The sequence below is a fragment of the Sturnira hondurensis genome, unplaced genomic scaffold, assembly GCF_014824575.4.
Source record: "Sturnira hondurensis isolate 20B ecotype Veracruz unplaced genomic scaffold, ASM1482457v3 Scaffold0014384, whole genome shotgun sequence".
Classification (NCBI taxonomy): domain Eukaryota; kingdom Metazoa; phylum Chordata; class Mammalia; order Chiroptera; family Phyllostomidae; genus Sturnira; species Sturnira hondurensis.
The window spans coordinates 8,711,317-8,732,779 of record NW_028087015.1 but is presented as its reverse complement, the minus strand read 5'-3'; the positions used below and the strand labels follow the sequence as shown (position 1 = coordinate 8,732,779).

Genomic DNA, 21,463 nt, shown 5'->3' with positions numbered 1-21,463 from the left:
AGAACATGTATGAATAACCCACGGACACAGACAACAGTGCAGCGACTGACTGTGGGAGTGGGGCTGAGCTGAGTGGAGAGGGCAAAGGGGGAAAATGGGGACAACTATAATAGAGTAACAGCAAAAACATTTTTTCAAAAAGATGATTAGAAAATAGAGTTCATCGGTCACTTTGCTGCTCATGTGAATGAGAGATTAGTCTGTTCCTTGCCAGCACAGCAGGGCCATGGTGCTTAGGAAGATGATCCAGGAGGCTAGGTGTCCTATGTGCATGGTGGGGTCACAGTGCCCAGGACAGAGCAGTCCCTGATAGCCTTTGTCTGTCACCCGGAGCTCACCTCAGACCCCTCAGTGTTAGAGTCAGAAGGACCAGGCTTACTCCTCGCCAGGGCTCTGTCCAGCACACACAGATTTCTGGGCCAGGGTGGGGGCCAGGAGCTGCTGCCTGGCCACCCCAGTGGCGCTATGGCTTCCCTGCAGCAGCAGCAGCCCGCCCCCCACGCTCAGGAGTTTACACATCTTGACCTGTGCTCTCACCCCCTTTGGAAATCAGCCGTTTGGCCAGAATACTGCCAGGGCTGAGATCTGCTTTCTGCAGACTGCAGAGTAGCACAGGTTTTAAGGAAAAGATGAGGTGTAAGCTCTTCAACAATGAACACCCTCAAAGGTATTCAAAAGACAGCCACAGTGAAAATGTAGGAGAAATAGTGACAGAAGTGACTTGGATGCAGCATGGTGTTTTCTCGTGGTGGCTAATCATCACCTCCCTGATGAGGGCAGTGCCACTTTGGGTCTGTTCTTTCCCTTTTGGACTGCTGAAATCTCAGCTCATTCAGCAGCCACATGGGCTGCTTGTGCCTGAGGAAGCTTCCACAGAGCTCTCCTGCAGGCTGTGCTCCCATGTCCCTATGCAGCCAGAGTTCCTTCGCTCTGCCTGTGAAATCCCCGACTCCAAACTGCAGCGATGCTCTTCATACTTCCCGAACTTTCCATCTAAGCCCTGGCCTTGTCTGCATGTGGGGCCTGAGTGTCCCTGTGCACATGGAAGGTCAACGTCCTCTGAAGCCACTGCCCGATGAGAACACATCTTTGCATGCCTAGGTGCTGTGTCCCTTGGGCAGGCTAGTAGCATGTGCTGTGTCTCCAACAGCTTTCTGGGAGCTTCCCTCAAAACCACCATCTCCGGAGAAGTGCCTTTGCTGACTACTGTCCTGGCATGGGGGGGGAGGCTCTGCAGCCAGCCTCTGGCCCCACCGTGGCCATCGCAGACCTGCTGGCCTAGTCCCAAGGCCAGAGTCCCAGCTTAGTCTCACCTCACAGACATCAGAGTCCTCGACACACACCATGAGGGTCCCACACCTGAGCTAATGAGAGGTAGGCACACACACTACCCCTGGGTGGCTGAACTACCATCCACAGCAGCCCCTCCACGGGCACCTGGTTGGGGCAGGTGCAGGTGCACAGCATCAAGCCATCCATTCTTCCCTCATCCCCTCCTGAGTGTCTGACGCTGTTGGCTGCATGCCTACAGATGGCCCCAGCACCTCCTGCAATCCCCACCCACACAGGGGACAGCCAGGTGAGCACAGTGGATCCCCCCTCTCTGAGAGTCCCAGCTGCAGACAGCACCTGTCCACATTTCCAGGTGAGGAAAGGATGCCAACTTCAGCCGTGTACTCCAGAAACACACTCAGAGCAGCAAGCTCCCTCATAGGGTCCTTAGGTCAGTCCTACAACCCCTTTCAAGGAGGTATTACTCACAGAGTGGCCTGGTGGCTCCTCAGGTGTGAATTGGTTGGGACCACTTGGTTCATCCTTAGGTAGAATGGGGTCCAGGAGAGCCATTTGCAATTTCAGAAGCATGGGTGGGTGTGAAGGGCTGATGCAGCTGACCTGGGGAAGAGGCCCATGGTGCTTGGTAGGGCCTGGCCGCCCCCCCCCCGCCAGACTGTTGTCAGTGTTCCCACATCCACATGTGCCTTTAGGCTTCTGTGCATATTTGTACTGGCCTCACCACACAGCAGGGCCAGGTGTAAGGACAGGGACATGGCTGCTGGTGTTGCGGGTTCCCACCATGGACACCAAAAGGAGTAAAGAGCTCTCAGCCCTGATGCCCAGATACCACGCAAATGGCTAGTACTCCATGAGGTTAATGTCCCAGAGCACAGGTCACAGAAGACCGAAGGTCATCCTGAGGAGTTGCACTGTGGCTGGAGGACCTGCACCTGTCTCACTAAAAGTCTCCTTTCACGAGGCCTGTGGCCAGAGAGCCGAGGATGAGCCGTGGCATCCACGTCCCTTTTGGGTGTCTCCTGCAAACCTGTGGTTTAATCCCCGACCCACATCACAGTTCGCTGTGTTGACTGCAGATGCTGTGGCGTCTAGGCTCCATGCAAAGCCAAGGGAATTTCCCAGGGATTTCAACAAGAAGTCACAGAATTGACATCTCAACCACTCTTAACTAAGATCTGTAAATCCTGCCGCTGCTGTGTGCTCTGGCGGTATGGTGGGCAGGTGGGCAGGTGGGCAGGTGGGCAGATGGGCAGGTGGGCAGGTGGGCAGGTGAGCGCCGGCCCCTGGGCTGCCAGGCGAGCAGGACGGAGCAGCCCTGCCACACCACCAGGGGATGAAAGCCTGCTGCCAGGACAAGGGGGGTCTGATCCCCAGATTCCAAAGCAGTGAGAGGCCACCTGTGGACAAGACCACATGCAGGGCAGATGGAGTTTGCTGGAAGCCAGAGCCTTGTCCAGAGGTGAGTCTCTCTGTGGGGTTTCAGGGCTCACCATCCTGAGCCCCTGCAAGGCTGCCTCCATCAGGAACACATGCAAAATGTCAGCACATGCAAAACTGCCACATGTACATGTGTGGAACTGGTCTGTAGATCCTTAAAGCTGAGACCCACCCAAGACAGGATGAGGAGAGCCCTTCCCAGCTGCCTGTCACAAAGTCCTGGGAGCTGAAAAACAAAGACAGCTGGGAGTCCCACCATTCAGTAGGCCATGGCCCTAGTGGCCTCCTGGACTCACACATTTCTGTTCAAGTCTCAATTAAATCACTGCCTCCAAAGTGGCCAACACATCCCCTTTTCAGGCTTACTTAGTGGAAATCTGTGTTTTATCCACAACAAAATTTCAATTGTTAGCAGTGATTCTTATCTTCCAAACTTTTCTGCTGGAGAAACTGCAGAGAGGCAGACAGATGATGAGCAACAATGTGCAGGGAAGGGCATGCTTCCAACTTAGGGACAGCCGTGTCACCTCAGAGCCTCACCATGATGCCTCTGTTCCGTGGCCAGCCCCACCTGTAACCACGACCCCGCTGCTCTGTGCTGGCTCCACCTTCAGAAATAGCACTGCCAAGTGCTGCTGGTGCTACCGCCTGTCACTTCTCATGATTTTAACACATGTATGACCTCAGCTACTCCACTTCTTAGATTCCCTATGCTGTGCTCGCCAACATCCCACATCACCCTGGCACAGCCCTGGCCCTGCAGGGGTACTCAGCAATGAACTGACGCAGCTCCTGCCATGAGCAGACTGCAGCTTTTCTCAGAATCAACAAGGAACACCATTTTACACTGTGAAGCAGGGAGCGCACCTGCCTGGAACATGCTAGTATCTATAAGAATTTTTCAGCTGTTCACTAAGCAGATACCAGGAGCCAACGTAGCTCACTAAAAATTGATGGGCAAAACAAACTTCATTTCCTTTATGTTGGGAGGTGGGGGAGGGTAGGCAATAGTTAGGTACACTTTATTACCATGTGGTCATTTGCCACAGCTCTTGGGCAGCATGGTGCATCGGGGTTGACTTGCATGGACATGCAGGGTGAACTTCAGGGAAGGGAGAAGCATATCACGCTCACTGGGTATGCTGCCTGATCCAAGCGGGCTTTCCATGGGGGTATCACCTGGGAGGGCAGAGATGAAGGATGGAGTTCTGGGCACCACACAAAGGGAAGGGCACAGGACACTGGGCTGGAAACAGGAGATATGTAGGACTCAACACCCAAACGTCCCCCAATTGAGCAATTTCTGGGGCAGAACCAGGAACAGGGGTGGTTAGGCACAGATTGCACTGAACCTGGGCAGGAGCCACCCCCGTGTGCACCCAGTTTTGCCTGGCAAGCAGGGGAGCAGCAACATGGCGGTGGCGAGGACACCTGTGCATCGGTGGCAGGGCGTGCCTGGCCCAGGAGGTCTGAACTTCAGCTGGTGCTTGGCCAGGGGCTTGCAGCACCATGGCCAAAGGAGGAAGATATGGAAAAAGTAGAACCATTGCCGTTAAGCTAAAATGTATTTCATTTAAAAGACCATCTTCTATTCTGAGATTTTGCTCTTTCTTCATCTTGGTGTTAAAAGGAACGTTCTTTCATGAAATGAGCAGGTCTTAATCTGTTCAGGCTGCTTCGACAATTACTGCAGACTGGGTGGCTTATAAACAGCAGAAACTTATTTCTCCCAGTTCTGGAGGCTAGACATCCAAGATCAGGGTGCTAGCAGATTCGGCATGGCCCGAGAGCCCTTTTCTGATTCAGGGACAGCACTTTCCTGCTGTGTCTTCATATGGCAGATCTGACAGGGAGCTCTCTGGGGCAGTAATCCATCAGGGCTCCACCCTGGTGGCCTACTCACCTTCTTATTGCTTCACCTCCTAACGCCACCACCTTGGGGGTTAGATTTCAACAAATGAATTTTGGGAGGAACACAAACACTCAGACCACAGCAGAGGGCAAAATGAAAAGGGAACAACCCAAGCCAACTCCCACGCCATTCTTTCAAAAAATGTCCCAGGAGTGGGAGGCCATCAGCCAGTTCCAACCCCAGCTCTGACAATGTCACGGTGACACTAGCGTGTTTTCATTTTCAAGAACATATTCCCACTGAGCCCCTCGGCCCAGAAGAAGCACTGCTTGGTGCTGCTGGAACTTCCCTCTTTACTACCGCTGCCTCCTGAACAAACGAGAGCAAGCGCCCAGAGAGTCCTAAGGACTGAGTGAACACTGCCAGGTCCAGCGTGCCCATACCCCAGGGAAGAGGCCCCAGGCAGTACAGCTGGTGGAACCAGGCCCAGCCTAAACCCTTGACCATGAAGCTCATGCCCACACAGCTTCCTGCCTTCCCCATTCATACACCACACACAGGAGAACCAAGCTAAGAGGCACTATCCGGTTATCAACACCCCCACCTGCCTCAAAGGGAGGAGGCAGGCCTGGGCTGCTCCCTGGGTACTCGCCCTTATCCTTCAGTACAGGGAAGCACAGGTCTATCTAACATTACCATCCAACGTTACTATGATGCCCCCAGAAAATGCCTTAAAATATATTTCCTGCCTTCACAGGTGTGGGGTTAAATCTTCAGTTCCACAAAGCAGGAACTCTAACTCCAGTATGAGTTTGATTTCGGGACGAATCTGGGCCCTTCCCAAGGTGAGCTGCAGTGTTTTCAAATACACCTAGAACTTTTCACTTATCAACTGGCCGGAAGAATGTCATTCCAACAACAGAGATGACTGCCCGTGAGCAGTGGGGGGTAAGGGTCTCAGCCATCTGCTGTGGCCATCTACCCGGATCCAGTTCACACCAACGCCCATCTAACATCCACTCTCTCCTGCTTGGCAAACGTGTGCGGGTCTGGTTTACCCAAGGCCCCTCTGGTGCTCCCCTACAACCCTCTGTCCAGCAGTTCTCTGCTTCTGGAAGCAACACGTTCCAAATCCACCTGAGCAGGACCCTTGCAGCCTCTGGGAGCACCTGTAGGCTGGGTGCCCCTGCCCCTCCCTAGTCCATATGGAGCCTGGCTTTCCCATGAGCCTCTCTGTAGGTCAGTGGTCACCACCATGCAGATGGGAGGCGTCTAATTCTGGTCATCTTTGCTGTGCAAGCAATTGATCCTAAAGCAAATCGTGCCCTCTCCCCCCAAGCCTCCAGCCTGAAATATTAACGGCTCACCGTCCGCTCCCCCGCCCCCAGCCCCACTCAGCCTGGACTGTGGAGGCTGGAAGGGACAGGTTCTCCCTGCCCAGCTGGCGTCACTCCCTCCTGGCCATCACAGCCTGCACCTTCTAGGTCTGGGTCCAGCGAGGGGGCACAACTCCTACTGCTGTCCCCTGACCCCGAGTGGCCCAGCCCCCTGGCCGAATCCCGCCACGCCTACCTGCTTGTCCCGCGCGCGGTGCTCCATGCCGCCGCGCCGCTCCGCCTCCACCATGCCTTTGCGGCCACTTGAGTACGAAGACACCACGAAGCTGTCCCCTGCGGCCCGGCGAAGGGAAACGCGGGAACCGGGCACCAAGGAGGGAATGAGACGTGAGGTGAGCCCCGCGGGCGCTGCGCCTTAAAGGTGCCTTGCCGCCAGGCGCGCCCGACCCATCTCCGTGAGGCCTGGGGCGCAGGGCTCCAGCTGGGGAGCCGGGGGCCGGGTCGGGGTGGGATGGGTTGGAGTCCTGCGAGCTCTCGGAGACCGCGCCGCAACGTCCCCCCTCCCGAAGGCACTAGGACAGAACGCACGTCTGGCTCTCGGCTCGGGGTCCCGGCCGGGTCGCCACCCGGGTCGCCGCCCCACCCAGCCCGCTCACCTTCAGGGCTCTCTCTCCGCTTGAAGGCTGCAGCGGCTGCGGCGCGCCAGAAGGAGGGCGCGGGAGAGGGAAGGGTCAGTAAGTGGCCGGCGCCCGCCCCGCCCTCCCGCCCCAGGCCTGCGTCTCACCGTGCTTGGACTGAAATTTCCCCATCCTGTCCCAGCCCCCGGCTGCCGCCCGGGCTCCGGGTGCGCGCTCAGGTGCGGGTCTGGGGTCCGGTGCCCGGGTTTGGCTCGCGCGGGGGCCACATGGACTGGGCGCCTGTCCTCCGCGCCAAGTCCGAGGAGTGGGGTTCCGGCGACCGGTGCAGCCAGGACGCAGGGGTGGGCGGGCGGGCGCGGCGACAGCGGCTACAGAAACCGCTCGGCTCCCTCTGAGCGCGCACGCCCGCGCTCGGGCTTTAACGTCGGCCCCCGCAGCGCCCCCCGCGGCCACCGTCCGCAGCGCACCGCCCCCAGGACCTCGACCCCCACCCACATCCAGGCCCCAAGTCGTCTGGTCTGGGCCTAGCCCTGCTGGGGCGTGTGCCAGTTTCGGGACTTGGTGGGGAAGGTGGCCGTCAGCGACGAGGATCCGGGCCGCCTATGAGAGTGGTCAGGGGCCCCTTCGGTTCTGTGCTGACCTTTTTGGGGAAAGCCTCTGACTAGGCCATCTAGAATGGGGTCCCCAATCCTAGAGAAACGGAGAGTCCCTCCTTTCACAGGAGAGGACCCTGGGGCACTGCCCAGGACTTTAGAAACACAACCTGCATTCTTGTAGCTGATGATGTGGTGGGTGGGAGAGTAAGCTTGAGAGGGAGGATTCAGAGGACTGGAGGCCCATGGGGACAGGACCTTGGAGAAGGAGCTGAAAAGGGGGCTCTCTCTCCCCAGAACCAACTCCCAGCCTTGGCCTGGCTGGTATGGACCAGCTGACTTCTTTCCAGAGGTCCAACTCCAGCCTCTTTCTGCCCCACGGTAATCCAGGCCAGGAAATGAGGAGCACTGGGCTGTGGGCTGGTTACACCTGACTTCCCATCCCAACTTTGGCCTTGGCTGGGGCAGGGTCTTTCCTGGACGCCTGGGCAATGGGGAAGCATGCAGCTGCCTTTTGGAGCCCTGGGCCTGGCCACCTGTGCTCAACCCCCTCCAGGGACAGGCTGCTGGCACACCTTTCCCTCCCTCAACACCCTCTCTGTTCCTTCCCCTGCATCCTTCACCATGTGGGGACCCCTTGCCCTCCTGTATATTTCTTTGGAGAAACCATCCTTTCTCACTTCCTCCCTGGGCCCCAGCTTGCCACTTCTGCTCAACTTCTCCCTTTGCCTCCCCTGAACTTCCCTTGCCCACCAAGCACCTGTATCTCCCACAGTAGTTTCGCTCAGCAGGTGCTGTAACTGTGTGGTCACTCCCACATCTCCAGTCATGGGTGACCCCACCGTGGCCTGGTGCCAGCTCCAAACCCTGGAGAGGGACGGCCATGGTGAGGCTACTTATCTGCCCTGGTGCCCACCTTCTTTTCCTTGATGGAGCTGGGCCTCCCCAGTTCATCAATGCAGCTAGCCCCCTCTGCCAGGCCCCTCCCTGCCCCTTGCCCCTTGGGTAACAGGCATCAAAGAGTTGATGTCCAGCCTTGGACAATTCACATGTTTTCATCTCGTCCAATTCTCAGGCCATCAAGGGGCAGAGGCTGTCATCACCCACTTTACAGTGACCCAAAGTGCCATGTGATTCCCCCAGGCACACAGCTGGTCAGTGACAAAACCAGCCCCTGACCCCTGCAGACCTCGTGGTGACTGTCAGCCTGGAACCAAGCTGCACACAGAGGTGTGAATACAGGGCATGTGAACTACAGTGGGCACACTCAGATGTGAGCCATTCCCACCAGCCCTCCTGTAGGACCCCAGCTGGAGGTCTGGCCATAGAGTGGGCTATTTCATGCAAGCAGGCATCCTGGTACCAAGGGACAGAGGCCTCTGCTAGGCCTGCACCTGGGCCAGGCTCTCACCCTGAAGATGGGCACCTTCCAGCTCTAGGACCCCTCTCTCTGGGCAACCCTCCCAGACTCCTAGCCCCTTTCTCTGTCTCCCACAAACTTATATGCACATTTAACCCTCAGTTTAGAATGTAATGGTTTGTCATCTTCAGTGGTTTCATGTGTCCTATTAATGTGTTTTTGACAATAGTAATAATACGATTGTGGGTTATGCAAAGTAACAGCTTAGAGATTGAATGCCCTTCCAAATGTCTTGTGTCTACCCATCACCCTGTACCAACTCGAGGATGGGCATGCAGCCTGTGTGCAGATACAGTCCTGTATGGAGCTGTGCAGAAGAATGCAGAGGGAAGGGGAGGTGTGCTGGCAGCCTGTCCCTTTTGTAGAGGGGGTGGAGCACAGGTGGCCAGGCCCAGGGCCCCAAGAGGTGGCTGACATGCTTCCCCATTGCTCAGACATCCATTGAGGATGCTCACAGGTGCTGGGAAGCCCACCACTGCACACTGTCTCAGGGGAGGTTGGCTGGGATACCCGGCCAGGTGTGCTGGCAGGCACCGCCGAGTCTCATTCCTGAGGCTCTGGTCTTTGTTAAATGTGGATGGCTCCAGGGCTGGAGGGGGCCAGGATGGTGTGTGAGTGCTCCTGGAAGTGATCCCCACCCGTCATGCCCCCCGGGCTGGCCTGCCCTGGGCTGGCCAGTGTCTGGGGTCACATTCACCTTGTCACACAGAGCTAGGCAGCAGAAAGTTCTCATGTGTTCCACATTGACCTGGGTTACCTGGAAAAGATTTTAAATTTATTCTTTACCAGCTTCTATGGGTATATAAGTCACATACTCTCTAACTTATCCACTTAGAGTGCACAATTCAAGGGTTTTCAGTGCCTTTATAGGTTTGTGCGACCATCACCAGTCAATTCCAGAACACTTTCGTTGCCATGCCCCTAATGTTCCTGTCACACCTAGCCCCGGGGAGCCAGTCTGTTCCCTGTCTCTGTGGATTTCCCTCTTCTGGACATTTCCCTCTTTTGTGTGAATGGAATCATGTGATGTGTGGCCTTCTGTGTCTGGCTTCTTTCACTGAGCATAGTATTTCCAAGACTCCTCCATGTNGTGCGACCATCACCAGTCAATTCCAGAACACTTTCGTTGCCATGCCCCTAATGTTCCTGTCACACCTAGCCCCGGGGAGCCAGTCTGTTCCCTGTCTCTGTGGATTTCCCTCTTCTGGACATTTCCCTCTTTTGTATGAATGGAATCATGTGATGTGTGGCCTTCTGTGTCTGGCTTCTTTCACTGAGCATAGTATTTCCAAGACTCCTCCATGTTGCCGCACGCGCCAGAATGCCATTCATTCTCACAGCTGCAGTGGGCCGACCACGCTTTGTCTATCCGTCCACCTGCCGATGGACATCTTGGTACTTCCACTTTATGGCTCCTGCGAACAGAGTTGCACAAGCCTTGCTTGCACAAGCTTCCATTTCTGTCGAGTGTGACCCAGGGAGGGGACTTGCTGGGTCGAGGGGTGGCCCCCTGTTTAACCATGTGAGGAATACCCACCTGTCTGTGGGCCCAAGTGTTTTCCACAGCGGCGGCCTTACTTCACAGTCCCACAACCATGCAGCTGGACCCTATAGCCCCACACCTTCTCTGATACCTGTTACTACGCGACTTTTTCGGTTTTGGCCGCTCTGGTGGTGGGACGTGGTGTCTCACTTGTTTATTTGCATTTCCCCAATGGCTAATGATATCAGGTATCTTTCTATGTGTTTACTGGCCATTTGTTAAGATGTAAAGTTCTTTATATACTATGGGTACACGTTCCTCATCACATATATATATATATATATATATATATGCGTGTATATATGTATATATACATATATATGTATGTATATATATATATATATGATTTTCCCATTTTGTGGGTTGTCTTTTCCCTCTCTTGATGGTGCCCTTTGAAGCATGGAAGTTTTCAGTTTTGAAGTTCAATATTTCTGTTTTATCTCTTGTTATTCCTGCTTTAGGAGGTATACCTCTGAATCCTTTCAGTCTTAATTTTGGTCTTTCTGCCCACGTGGCCGCAGCCCAGAGGCCGGGCACAGCAAGCCATTCCAGGAAGTCCCAGAGTGCTGGGGATTTCTCAACTACAAGAAACTGAACTCACTTGCTCCACCCCCGAAAGCGTCGTGTAATAGAGCCACACATGGATGGAGATGGGACTAACCTGGGATGACCCACCCACCAGAACACTTTGAGGGTCTCTTAACCAGATAACTGCGGACTTCCTTCTCAGATGTAGATATGACAGTGCAGCTCTCTGGAGCCCCATTCACACCCAAAAACTGGAGAAGCAAGGACGGCCCACCAGCTTCTGCGGTGAGGGTCCCATGGAAGGGCCTGTGTGCAGGGCAGAAAGGTAGGGCAGAGGTGGCCATCCCGGTCAGCATCCACCCCTGTGCCTGGGGGGATGACGGCCTGATGCCGACAATTCCTCGTGAGGCCCAAAGGCAGCTAACAGGGCTAGGCCAGCCCACAAGCTTTACATGTTGCTCCTGTGTCCTGGTCACTCTCTGTCCTATGGTGCCATCACCTCAGCCAGCGACCTCCATCTGCTCCTTGGAAAGTCGTCCAGGACTCCAAAGGGTGTGTTCCTTGTTCCCACAGCTGCTCCATCCAGCTGAGGCCCAGACCCCTCCTGAGCCTCATGCTGACTTTTGGGAAAGAGCATCAGCTTTGTTCCTCATCTGGGCGCCCCAATCGGGAGGTGTCTATGAAAACCTGTCCGCGTGCCCTGCCGCATGGGAACTGCAGATTCCCCACATATGTGTCCTTCGAAGGGGGCCTTCATTTGTGGCAGGGCACGGCGTGATGCTCAGATGTCAGGGGTCCCAGGAGGGCTCACCTGGCTGGGATGCCAGGCCTTTCCACTGTGGCTGTGGCTCTGTCCATGAGCACACAGCTCTGTCCGCCTGCCCAGTGAGACACCAGTTCCTGCTCTGCCCAGCTCCCTGGACTCTGTCTGAGAGGAGCTTGCAGTGGCCATCTCAGTGCCTCGAGGAGCATGCGAGGCCTCCGGACCTCCCCCAGCTCAGGCCTCCAGGCCTAGTCACTTAGTCTCTTCTCACTACGTGCCTCCCGGAAGCGTGAGGAGTTGGCCCCACCACGAGGCACACACCATGGTGAGGCCCACGTTCCTCCGTGCAGCCCATGGGGGTCTGCGAGTTTCGTCCTCACAGGGTCATGGGGCGTCCTGAGTGTCCTGTCAACCTCCTGGGCAGCAGCAACAGGCTTCCCCACATCTCCAGCTCCATGGGAGCTGGGAAGGTGAAAGGAGCTTGAGGGTGTGGCCCTCACTGTGGACCCCTGACTCTCTGTTTTGGGGTGCACTCACTGCTTGAGCTCAGGAAGGAGGGGTTGGAGTGCTGGCTGGGAAAATTACCTGTGCACTTGCCTGTGAGCAAGGCCTCCCCTTGGAAGGCATTCATCTGGCTGTCCTGCTCCCGGGCCCAGAACAGAGGTCTGCAGGGCCTTGGGGGCCCTATGGGCCCCATGCACATTGGACTTCAGAGACTCCATTCTTTGTAAAAATACTAAAAACTGTATCTTAGAACTGTGCCTCCCCTTGTCATCTGCCCAGTTTGGTGGTGTCAGGTTTGCAATGGTGGTGCGGTGACAATGTGAACACCACCAGGTGAGTCTGCTTTCCCGGAGCCTCTGTACCTGCGCTGTTTGCAGGCACCCTGCTTTCATGACACTGAGCACCATGTTCTTGCTGAGGTCTGTTTGTGGGTCAGCCCTCTACCCCCTTTGCCTGTGGGATGGGCCTGCAGGGACTTTGCCTCTGGACTTGCTCTGCCCTCCCCTGAGCTTGGGCCCCTGAGCGTCCTCATCCCCCAGGAATGGCCAGTGTGGGAAGGGATATTTGTAGCATTCTGTCTACTGAAGCCCAGAGGAGAGGGATAATGGGGAACACGGGATACACTGAGACCAGCTCTGGTGCACAGCAGGTGTGGCTGGAGCCTGGCCCAGGGCCTCTGGCTGCCCTGCACCCTCCAGTCCTGGGCAGCTCGCGGGGACCTCGCCTGTGTCCTGCATTCTCCCTTCTGCATCATGGAGCCTCCAGGACAGTTTTGCCTGTTGATAAAATCAGTTCTCAGTACTTTCAAAGAGAAGGGCTATGCTGCAGCCATATCTTTAGTCATTAATCTGCATTGTTGCAGGTTTTCAAAGCCTTCTCATTACCACTTCAATGCTTCCAAAAACCTGGAGGTGGATGTGGGCAGGGCGGGGCACCTCATCTCTCAGAGGAGGAGCTTCTTCTTGAAGTCTGGACCGCACATTCTCCCCGGGCCTGAAGGACATGCCCAAGAAGAGGTGAATCTCCAGATGCCCTCCTCTATGTCCACAGCTGCACTGGCTGTACCATGCATACCAGTCTCCCTGGTGTGGCCTTGGGTTGGGATGGTCCAGGAACCCTTAGTCTAAACAGGGATGTGGCGGTGGGGATCCTCCCCTAGGGTCTTCAGTGTTCCTGCCGTCAGCTGGTGCTTCCAGTAGGGAGGGGAAACGCTAGGCCAGGTGTTTGGAGATGAATGTGCAGCCGGACACCTTTACACTCATGAAGCCTTTGCAAACGAAGCACAGGTGTGTTTTTCATTAAATCAGGACAAAATGCATCGAATGCGGGGTCCTCACCTGAAAGGGGCCGCTGGCCCACCACATATCACTGGAGCACAAGGCATCCAGAGCAGGGGCTCGTCCTGTTTCTGTGGTTTTACTGTCACCATCTATTCCCTTTTAAGGAGAAGCAAATGATGCTGTTCTTTGGGGTCTGTGCTGCTCACAGCCTGCACCATGGACCAGGGCTGTCCTCTTGGAAACTACAACCACACACTGGAAATACTGTTTTGTCGGGTGCAACCAGGGGCCCTTTGAATCCCAGGTGGTCAAGCCCTATGAGTGGCCTGGAGAACGCAGCCCCCGTCCTCACAATGACCATCTTCTGTTTATTGAGATGCAGGGCGCTCGCTTCCTGTGAGGTACACCCTGTTGGAGATGTGCACACGTTCAACCCCAGATCAGTCCATTGACCCCCAGTGACCTCGGCCCTTTGTCCCTCCAGCCACATCTCCCTTCCGGGTCAGCAATAGGAGAGGTGGGCTGAGAGAGGAGGCTAGCGTGACTTTCATGGCTCTCATCTCTAAGTAAAGCAAGCCCAAAGAAACTCAAATGGGTTTGAGACTATTGCCACCTCTATCTGGTTGCTTCTTGCTTACATAAGATTTTTAGGAAAGAAACACAAATTTAGTCGTCCGGGGTGACTGGGATGGGGACAGATTGTATGGGTGAACTCTGACCTCCTCCCCCACTGCCCACTCAGGCTCCTCCCACAGGTGGTTCTGGCAGGAACAGAAGGGCTGCACTGGGATGCGGGCAAGGACCCCATGCAGGTCTAGGTAACAACAGCCACTCAGCTGTCTGGTGTCTGATATCATTTTCTTCTTCTGTAAACAAGGTCCCTGACCCCAATCCTCTTGCTGTGGTTGTCCAGGTGCAAGAGAAAAGGTGCCCTGGCCGTCTGCCCTGGTGCCCTTCCAAGCAGGTTTAGACAGGGGAAGGGGAGACTGGGAGGGGGTGACCCCAAGTGGCCACAGCTGTGGGAGGCAGGGACTCATACAGGGCCATAACTGTACCTTCGGCACCATAGAACACCAGACCCTCAACTAGCCCTTCAGTAACTTAAAATTACTGAGGGTGTCATGTCATCCCAGAGGGCAGGGGCCCTGTCTTATTCAGGGCACACAGTAGGTGTTTAATAACTGTGCTGCTCTGTCAAAGTGAACTGCTCTCTTTTCTCTCCTAGTCTTTTCAAGTACGCTGGGTTTCCCAAGCTGGGGACACTGCCTGCGTGCCTCCCTTGGTCACTGGTCACCTGGTTGATGCCCCCAGGTGAGGGCAAGTGGTTCTGAAGCTCCTGGGCCCTGGGCAATCCCTCCGGCCTCCGAGCTCCCAGGGTGCCTCCTCTCTGTATGCTGACACTTGGCATCAAACATTTATTTTCTGGCTGAAGTCGTCTCTTTAATTTGAATGCTTGCAGCTCTCAAGAGCATCATTAAAGTCTCTCCCTGAACGAACTCCGGTTGCCTGCTTTCGGCTTTTGCTGGCCATCGCTAGGTGCCTCAAGACGAACTCTCCTTGTCCGCCAGAGCTGACTGACCAGAGTTTGTCTGCTCCCAGTCACCGTTCTGGTCTTGACAAGGAGTCAGACACTTGGCATGTTTTGTGGGAATGAGATGTGGACCAAAGAGCCCTGCTTCTCAAGGGTGAAAACAGAACAAAGCACAGCACGCCCACTCCAGCTACAGCCCTTCATCTTCACGGCCCGCCCCTCCGGTTCCCTTCCCCAGACTCAGCGCAGCTATGTTTCTCCTGAGGGGCTTGTGCAGGAGGACCCTCCATTAAGGCTTCCCCAGGGGACTGTCCTGAGCCCATAGTTTTTATCTCTCTGCTCCCCTAGAAAGGGGATTCAGTCTTTACACACTGAACCCCGAGGGCCCACAGCCATGAGCCTGCTTATTCTACCCCCACCAGACGTGGGGAATGAGACGATGAAAGGAGATCTGTGAGAGCCACAGAGAGAGGAAGAGTGCTTGCGGCTGGCTTTGTGACCGGGCCTGCGGCTGGGTGCCACCCAGCTCTGCCCTATCCATCTCCCATGGGACAGAAGTGGGAAGCAGCTGGACTTGTCTCCTGACCCGCAGGGCCAACCCAGGGTCAGGCCCCTCCTGTTGGCTCCCTTGCTGGGGGAGACATCTACATCTGGGATGCTGAGAAGTGGCGTCAGAGACAGAGGGGAGGGGAGCAGGACCAGGCCACTGAGGCCACAGTGTGCAGTGGCCGGCCTCCCGGGGGAACTGAGCGCTGCAGGGAAGCCCCAATGGCCTCTGCAGGGAGAGGGCACGATCTGGGCTTCTCTCTGGTTGTCAGGTGGCCTGATGTGTATGAGAGCTCTGCCAACCAGAAGCACTCCCTCCGAGGCCCTAAGGGAGCTGGCACCTTCCCCTGTCATGGGGCCTGGGGGGAAGACTGAGGTCCCCCACCAGGTGTGTGAGGTGGGGAAGGCCAGCTGAGATTTGGAAGCCTCTGCCCAGAGAGGCGAGGGGTGGCTGAGCTGGGGTCTCTGTTGACTGTAGGGGAGGCAGGCCTGGCCAGGGAAGGGACATAGAGCAGTGACTCTGCTCTGGTGAGAAACTCTAATTGTCCAGTGACCCCTGAGCATGGGGTGGGGGTAGGTTAGGGGGTACTGATGGATTGTCCAGGTGGTCCAAGGGTGTGGTCAGCACTGCTCCTGAAGGTTCCAGGTGCCTGGAAGCCACTGAGGGCCTCTTGTCTCCTAGGGTTCACCTTGTGGGGAGCAGGAACCTCAGGCAGCCTTCCCAAGCTTCACTGTAAATATTTCATCAATATGACATTAGGTGGGGAAATGCCTGCCAACCCTGGTACAGCACCAGCCAGGGCAGGAGCTCCCTGCTGCATCCAGGATGCCTGTCCCAAGACCAGCATACACCTGCTCCCTCCTCAGTCTGGTGGGGGCGGGGGCTGGGTCGCCAGAGGAGCTTAGGCAGTAGGAGGCTGCACACACTTTCACTGAGGTCTTCCCTGTCTTGGCCGCCAGCAAGGGCCCTGGCCAGCTTCCCAGGACTCTGAGTCATGGGTCTGTGGGCACCCCACACATTCGTGCTTCTCAGCCACTTGTGTGCCCCTATGCATAGCTGGTGCTGAGACCGTTTAGTTGTGTGTCAATGTGGGTCCCTCCACATTTTCATCCTTGTAATGGGTGTAATTATGGTGGCCATCAGCCAAAAGATGGACTGAAGGTAAAGCAAGATAATCATCAGCAAGTGGGACAAAAAAAGCCAGAAGCTGCCTCACTCCAGTTTATCTGGCCCCCGAGAGCACCTAGCTTTGCACATCGCCCACACCTGTGTGAGGGTGTGGACTCAGGCTCTCACGGGGGGTGGGAGTCCAGGGAGGTGGCCAGAGAGGGGAGGGACACTACTCACATCTCCTGCCAGGGCTGTTTAAGCCTTGCAGCCCGTGTCCCAGGAGAAGGTAGGGGCCTCTTCTGGCCCAACCCCCAGTGGGGCAGGGCCCCTCCTGCTGTGCTCAGCCCTTTGAGGCCTTCAGAACCATCCTCTGCCTTTCAGGTTGCTGGGGTGGTGAGGGGAGCTGGGTTATCCTTGGATCACAAAAAGTCAAGTCCCTCAGGGAGCCCTCTGCCTGAGAAGTGCACAGGCAGGTCATTGTCATTCCCTTGGACAGAGCAGTAGGAACCTTCTCCAAATGAAGGGCAGCCTTCTCTGTGAACTCTCGTTAGCCTTACCGAAAGAACCATCCTCTGGCGCTGTTTTTCTTGTTTTTACCACAGACGGAGGAAAATTTCATTATGGGCTCTCACTGGCTGGGGACCAGTTTCTGGGAACCACTGATCAAGCACCTCCTTAGAAGAATTTGCAAATAAAGGAAAAAAGAGACTGAAATATGACCGCAGAGCTGGCGCTAGAGGGGCCGTTCCTCTGTGGCCAGAGCAGCCTGACAACACAGCCAGGGTGATTGTCCCTTCTTCCTGCTGACCGGGGGGAAGAAAAGTGACACTCAGGTCCAAGTCCACGTGGGCCTCTGAGCCCCGGGCTTTTCCCTCAGGGTAGGGACTCTGTTGCTTCTGGGGGACCTGGAGCTCCTGGGGCCAAGAGAGTCCTTGGTAGTGGTCAGCCTGTCACGAGGCCAGCCAGGCCCCCCAGGAGTGAGGCCATCTCAGCCCAGCTGCGCATTAGAATCAACCTGGCATGTTGCCTTCCCAGTGCCTGGGGTCCCTCCAAAAGGTTCTGAGTGTCCCTCCTTTTGAAAGACCTCCTGATCCTGCCAGGCAGCCAGAACACCTTAGACCTGCTGGCAGCCCCTGGAGTCACGGCAGCACGATGTGCAATCCGCCCCAGGAGTGAGCTGGACTGAGTCTGAGTCTGCTCATGACATCTATTGAGGTGGGATGACAGGAATGGTGACATCAATTCGGTTCTGACTTACAGAGGCCTGTTAGTGGCCTCTTAGATACCGAGTGTCCTCAGCACAACTCTGGTGATACTGATGACCGCTTACAGCCAGCTCTCCAGGATGGCATGCAGACCCCTGAGGTGTTTAGTTGGTCGTGGCATAAGCTGGCGTCTGTCGTAAGGACTCATGTCTCGGACTCACCCTGGATGGGATTGTGAGGTAGGGTGAAGGGGCTTCTAGCCTCAGTGACCACTCGTCTCAGTTGGCTGGTTTATTCTGGGTGGCATGTCTGAGATGAGAATGGGGTAAGTTAGTCATGCTGAGGAGTTCCACACTGAGAAACGTGGCCTTGTCTTTTGGGTCAAGGCACCAGCCATGGGAAATTTTCCTACAGACACACTTGTGTGTGTGAGTGTGGGTGTGCACTTGTGTGGGAGTTGTGTCCCCACTGTAGCCCTGCTTGCAAATAGATGAAATCACTGGAAACACCCTCAACACCCACCAACGGGAACATGAGTTAAATCATCACATCCATATGATGGAATACTAGACAGCCTTTAAAAGGGGCCAGGCTGTGAGCAGACTCAAGTGGAAGCATGTCCAGGACTGACTAGATGAAGAGCAGCCATTCCTAGCACACACCTTTGCTGCGATTCCATGTGCACAGAAACAGTCCCATCCGCAGATGCGTGGGAAGTGTCTGCACGATATGCACGTTGAATTGGTAACAGAAGCGGCTTCTCTTAGAAGGAGGATGGGAGACCTTTGTTCCAGTTTTGAACTTTTGTTTTTACAATAAACACATGCTTTTTAATAGATGGGGGAAAGATTTAAAAATCACAAGTATAAGGAGAGACAGATGTCAGAGAGTGCACTCGCAAACCCAGGAACGTTCTCAGGAGTGCACTTGGAGTCAATTCTGAGCAAGGATCCTTCTGCAGTCTTCACTCCAAGGACGGGCTAACCCGTTAACTGGTTAATTGGTTAACTAGTCCTCACGCAGTCCACTCTGGTTCTAAGATAACTGATTAACTTCTGCAGCTCCAGGCCAGCAGGCTCCACAGGGAAGTCTGAGGAACGTGGAAATTAGAGAACGAGAGCTTTGAGGACTAGGATGCTTCTAAGGCAAGTTTTGTTTTCTTTAAAGACTCGTCCATGGGGACCGACCAGCTTGAATGCCTTGGGTTGGTGCTATTTTATCATTTGTTTTGCTCTAAAGATATAATAGCCCGAAATCTGTGTTGCAAACTGACCAAAATGCCTCAGTACAAGAGGGGATGTGGTAGAAAACAAGGAGCACGTTTGTCCAGGCAGGTGGGTTTCAGGCTGCGCCAGTCTGGAGACCGGCACCCGAGGAGGCTGCTACGGTCTGACTGTCAGGGGCTGGGACCCTGACCCCCAGTGCTGCCTCCCGGGGATAAATGTGGAGTAGGGGAGAGGGGCCTGCTGGGGGCCGAGCTGGAGCAGCTCTTTTGCTTTCGAGGTTGTTTTACACATCAGTCAGCACCAAGCCATGCACTTTTCCAGGAAAGGCTTGCTGTAACATACGTTAGGTCTCCTTTCACTAAGAAGAGAGAAAACAGAGCTTCTCTCTGTCTCTAAAGACAGGAATGGTCCAGACTCAAGACAAGTTGAAGGAGAGGAATATATTACTCTTTTGTTCCTTTACCCCATCCTTCCCTGAGGTGAATGGCTGCTTAGAGACAGCAGGTAAAGGGTGGGGTCACAGCCGGAAGCCTGGCCCACAGGACCAGCTCCCCCAGGTCCCACACAGCACACGGCCCCCACTTTGCTGTGAAGGGATGTTATGTATGGAGCAGGGGAGTGTACTTCAGTTCCCCGCAGCTCCCGCCAGCCTCCAGAGAAAGGGCAGCTTTCTTCTCTGGAAAATTGGCAGAACAAAGAAGGAAGTCAGCTTGCAAAACACCAGTGGAAAAACATCATTCTTATCTTCCTGGGGTGGTCCCTTTGGAAGAGCTATGAATGGCTTCTTTTGGCTTGGAGGACATGGGGAAGCCCCGGGCCCCATCTGCCCAGTAGGCGCCTGGTGGGCTTCTCTTTAATGTGTCCATGTCCTCCCACCTGTGGGAAGAGCTGCTGGGTGCCTTATCACACAAACCTCCTCTCCACACTGGAAAAAGCACACATTTTTTTTTAACTTTTAAAAAAGATTTTATTTCTTTTCAGAGAGAGGGAGAAAGAGAGGGAGAGAAACATCAAGTGCAGGAGAAACATCAATCAGTTGCCTCTCACATGTCCCTAAATGGGGACCTGGCCCGCAACCCGGGCATGCGCCCTGACAGGAAATTGAACCAGCGACCCTTTGGTTCACAGGCCGGCACTCAATCCACTGAGCCACATCAACCAGGGCAAGGAAAAGACACCCATCTTATTCAGCCATTCATGGAAGAGGGGCTTCTTTTTAAAATGTGGCCAGACACTTCCAACCACCCCAAGATGTCCCAGGAGAATGACACTAACTGTGGTCACCCACTTGCGCAGCGCATGGTGCAGCCTGGCCAGCCCAGTCCCTGGGAGTGGAGGCTGAGTAAGGCATGGGGGCTGAACCCAGTAGGTGTAGGCAAAGGGGCAGCTGGGAGAGGAGGAGGAGCCCGGCAGGACTGGCTGGTGGAGGTTTCCTGGAGCTGGATGTGCTGGGGCGGGTGGGGAGTCCCCTGTGCTCCCTGGCTGAATCAAAGAGGGAAGGGCAAGGGGTGGCATCATTTGGAAACTGCTGATCAGCAACCCTGCAAGCTTTGGATGAAAATATGAAAACCATGGAAGACAGAGGAGGAAGAGAGGTGACACTTCATCTTGGGGGCACAGAGGAAGATGTCCCTGGGTTGACGAAGAGTGGACCCCAGAGCCTGCAGTGTATGGGGACCCCAGACTTAACAGGAAGAGAGCTGTGGCCATGTGCTGTGGGTGGGTGGGGGTCTGCATCTCCCCCGACTACAGGACGGCAGTGTGGGACGGCCCTGGGACATTTGAATACACCGCTGGAAGGGTTTCATGCTCTAACGTCATTTTCACAGTGTTCCATTTGCCCAAGAAGGCGGCCAGCCCTCCTCAGTTATGAGAGAAGGAGGTATCTCCAGTGAGGCTCTTCACTGGATTGTTTAGTCCCAAACACAGCTAAGTTGCTGAAGAAAACGCCCAGCCCGCAGCACCCCTCCCCCCAGGCCATCCTGCTGGGTCTTCTCGGGGAGCTCATGGAAATGGGTTTTCAACTAGGGGGACTGTGTCCTCTCCCTTCAGATCAGACACTCCCCAGGATTCTGGCCCCTCCTCATTGCCCCTTCCTGTGCCCAGTGCACCCCCTCCTCCTGTGCTATGACAGTCCCAGCACATTCCACCTTTGTACCTGCCCAGGTATCCAGAATCATTCACCTCTGTGCCCTGTGCCTCCAAACCCCTGCCCCATGGGGATTCTCCCTGGCCTTCCAGTCTGGATGATCCCCAACCTGGTGGACAGGGTTCATCTCAGGTCCTAGCATTGGCTCTTTCCTCTGTCTCCTTGCTCTTTTCTGCCCCCAGGTAACATGGCCCCTCACCTACCGTCACTCTGCACTTGTCCGCCCTGCTTTTCAAGCTTACTTCCGGTCAGAAGTCTGTTGTTCATCCCCTATCCCACGCTCTAGGAGACCAGCAGGGTTGGCCTGACCTGGGGAACTAGAAGCAGTTTGACCAGTGGGGTATGTCAGGGATGGCTCTGCATAGGCGACACACATACACATGTGCCCACATATGCATGCATACCCAGCACACAGGCATACACAGGCTCTCACATACACACATATGCACAGTATTGCTCCCTGCTGGCCTGGCAGTCAGCCTGGAGGCAGCAGAGACCACTCAGGAC

At 55.3% G+C, this 21,463-nt stretch overlaps 1 protein-coding gene and 1 long non-coding RNA gene across 3 annotated transcripts in view; one reads left to right on the top strand and one right to left on the bottom strand.

Moving 5' to 3' along the window:
- NKD2 (NKD inhibitor of Wnt signaling pathway 2) overlaps positions 1-6,948 on the bottom strand; it is a 29,197-nt gene extending 22,249 nt beyond the window's left edge. Inside the window, exons 1-3 of one of the 2 annotated variants that reach the window (XM_037062939.1) lie at positions 6,704-6,948; positions 6,576-6,611; positions 6,155-6,252 (exon numbers count right to left, since the gene is read on the bottom strand). In XM_037062939.1, coding sequence (XP_036918834.1) covers positions 6,155-6,252; positions 6,576-6,611; positions 6,704-6,728 — 159 coding nt within the window. In that variant the 5' untranslated portion in view covers positions 6,729-6,948. The remainder of the gene's footprint in view (positions 1-6,154; positions 6,253-6,575; positions 6,612-6,703) is intronic. The other variant, XM_037062940.1, reaches the window with a different exon arrangement.
- Positions 6,230-13,493, top strand: LOC118998651 (uncharacterized). The gene is made up of 3 exons (XR_005068919.1): positions 6,230-6,311; positions 12,771-12,924; positions 13,353-13,493. It is a non-coding gene; the product is annotated as an uncharacterized LOC118998651 (long non-coding RNA).
- Positions 13,494-21,463: the final 7,970 nt, after the last annotated feature.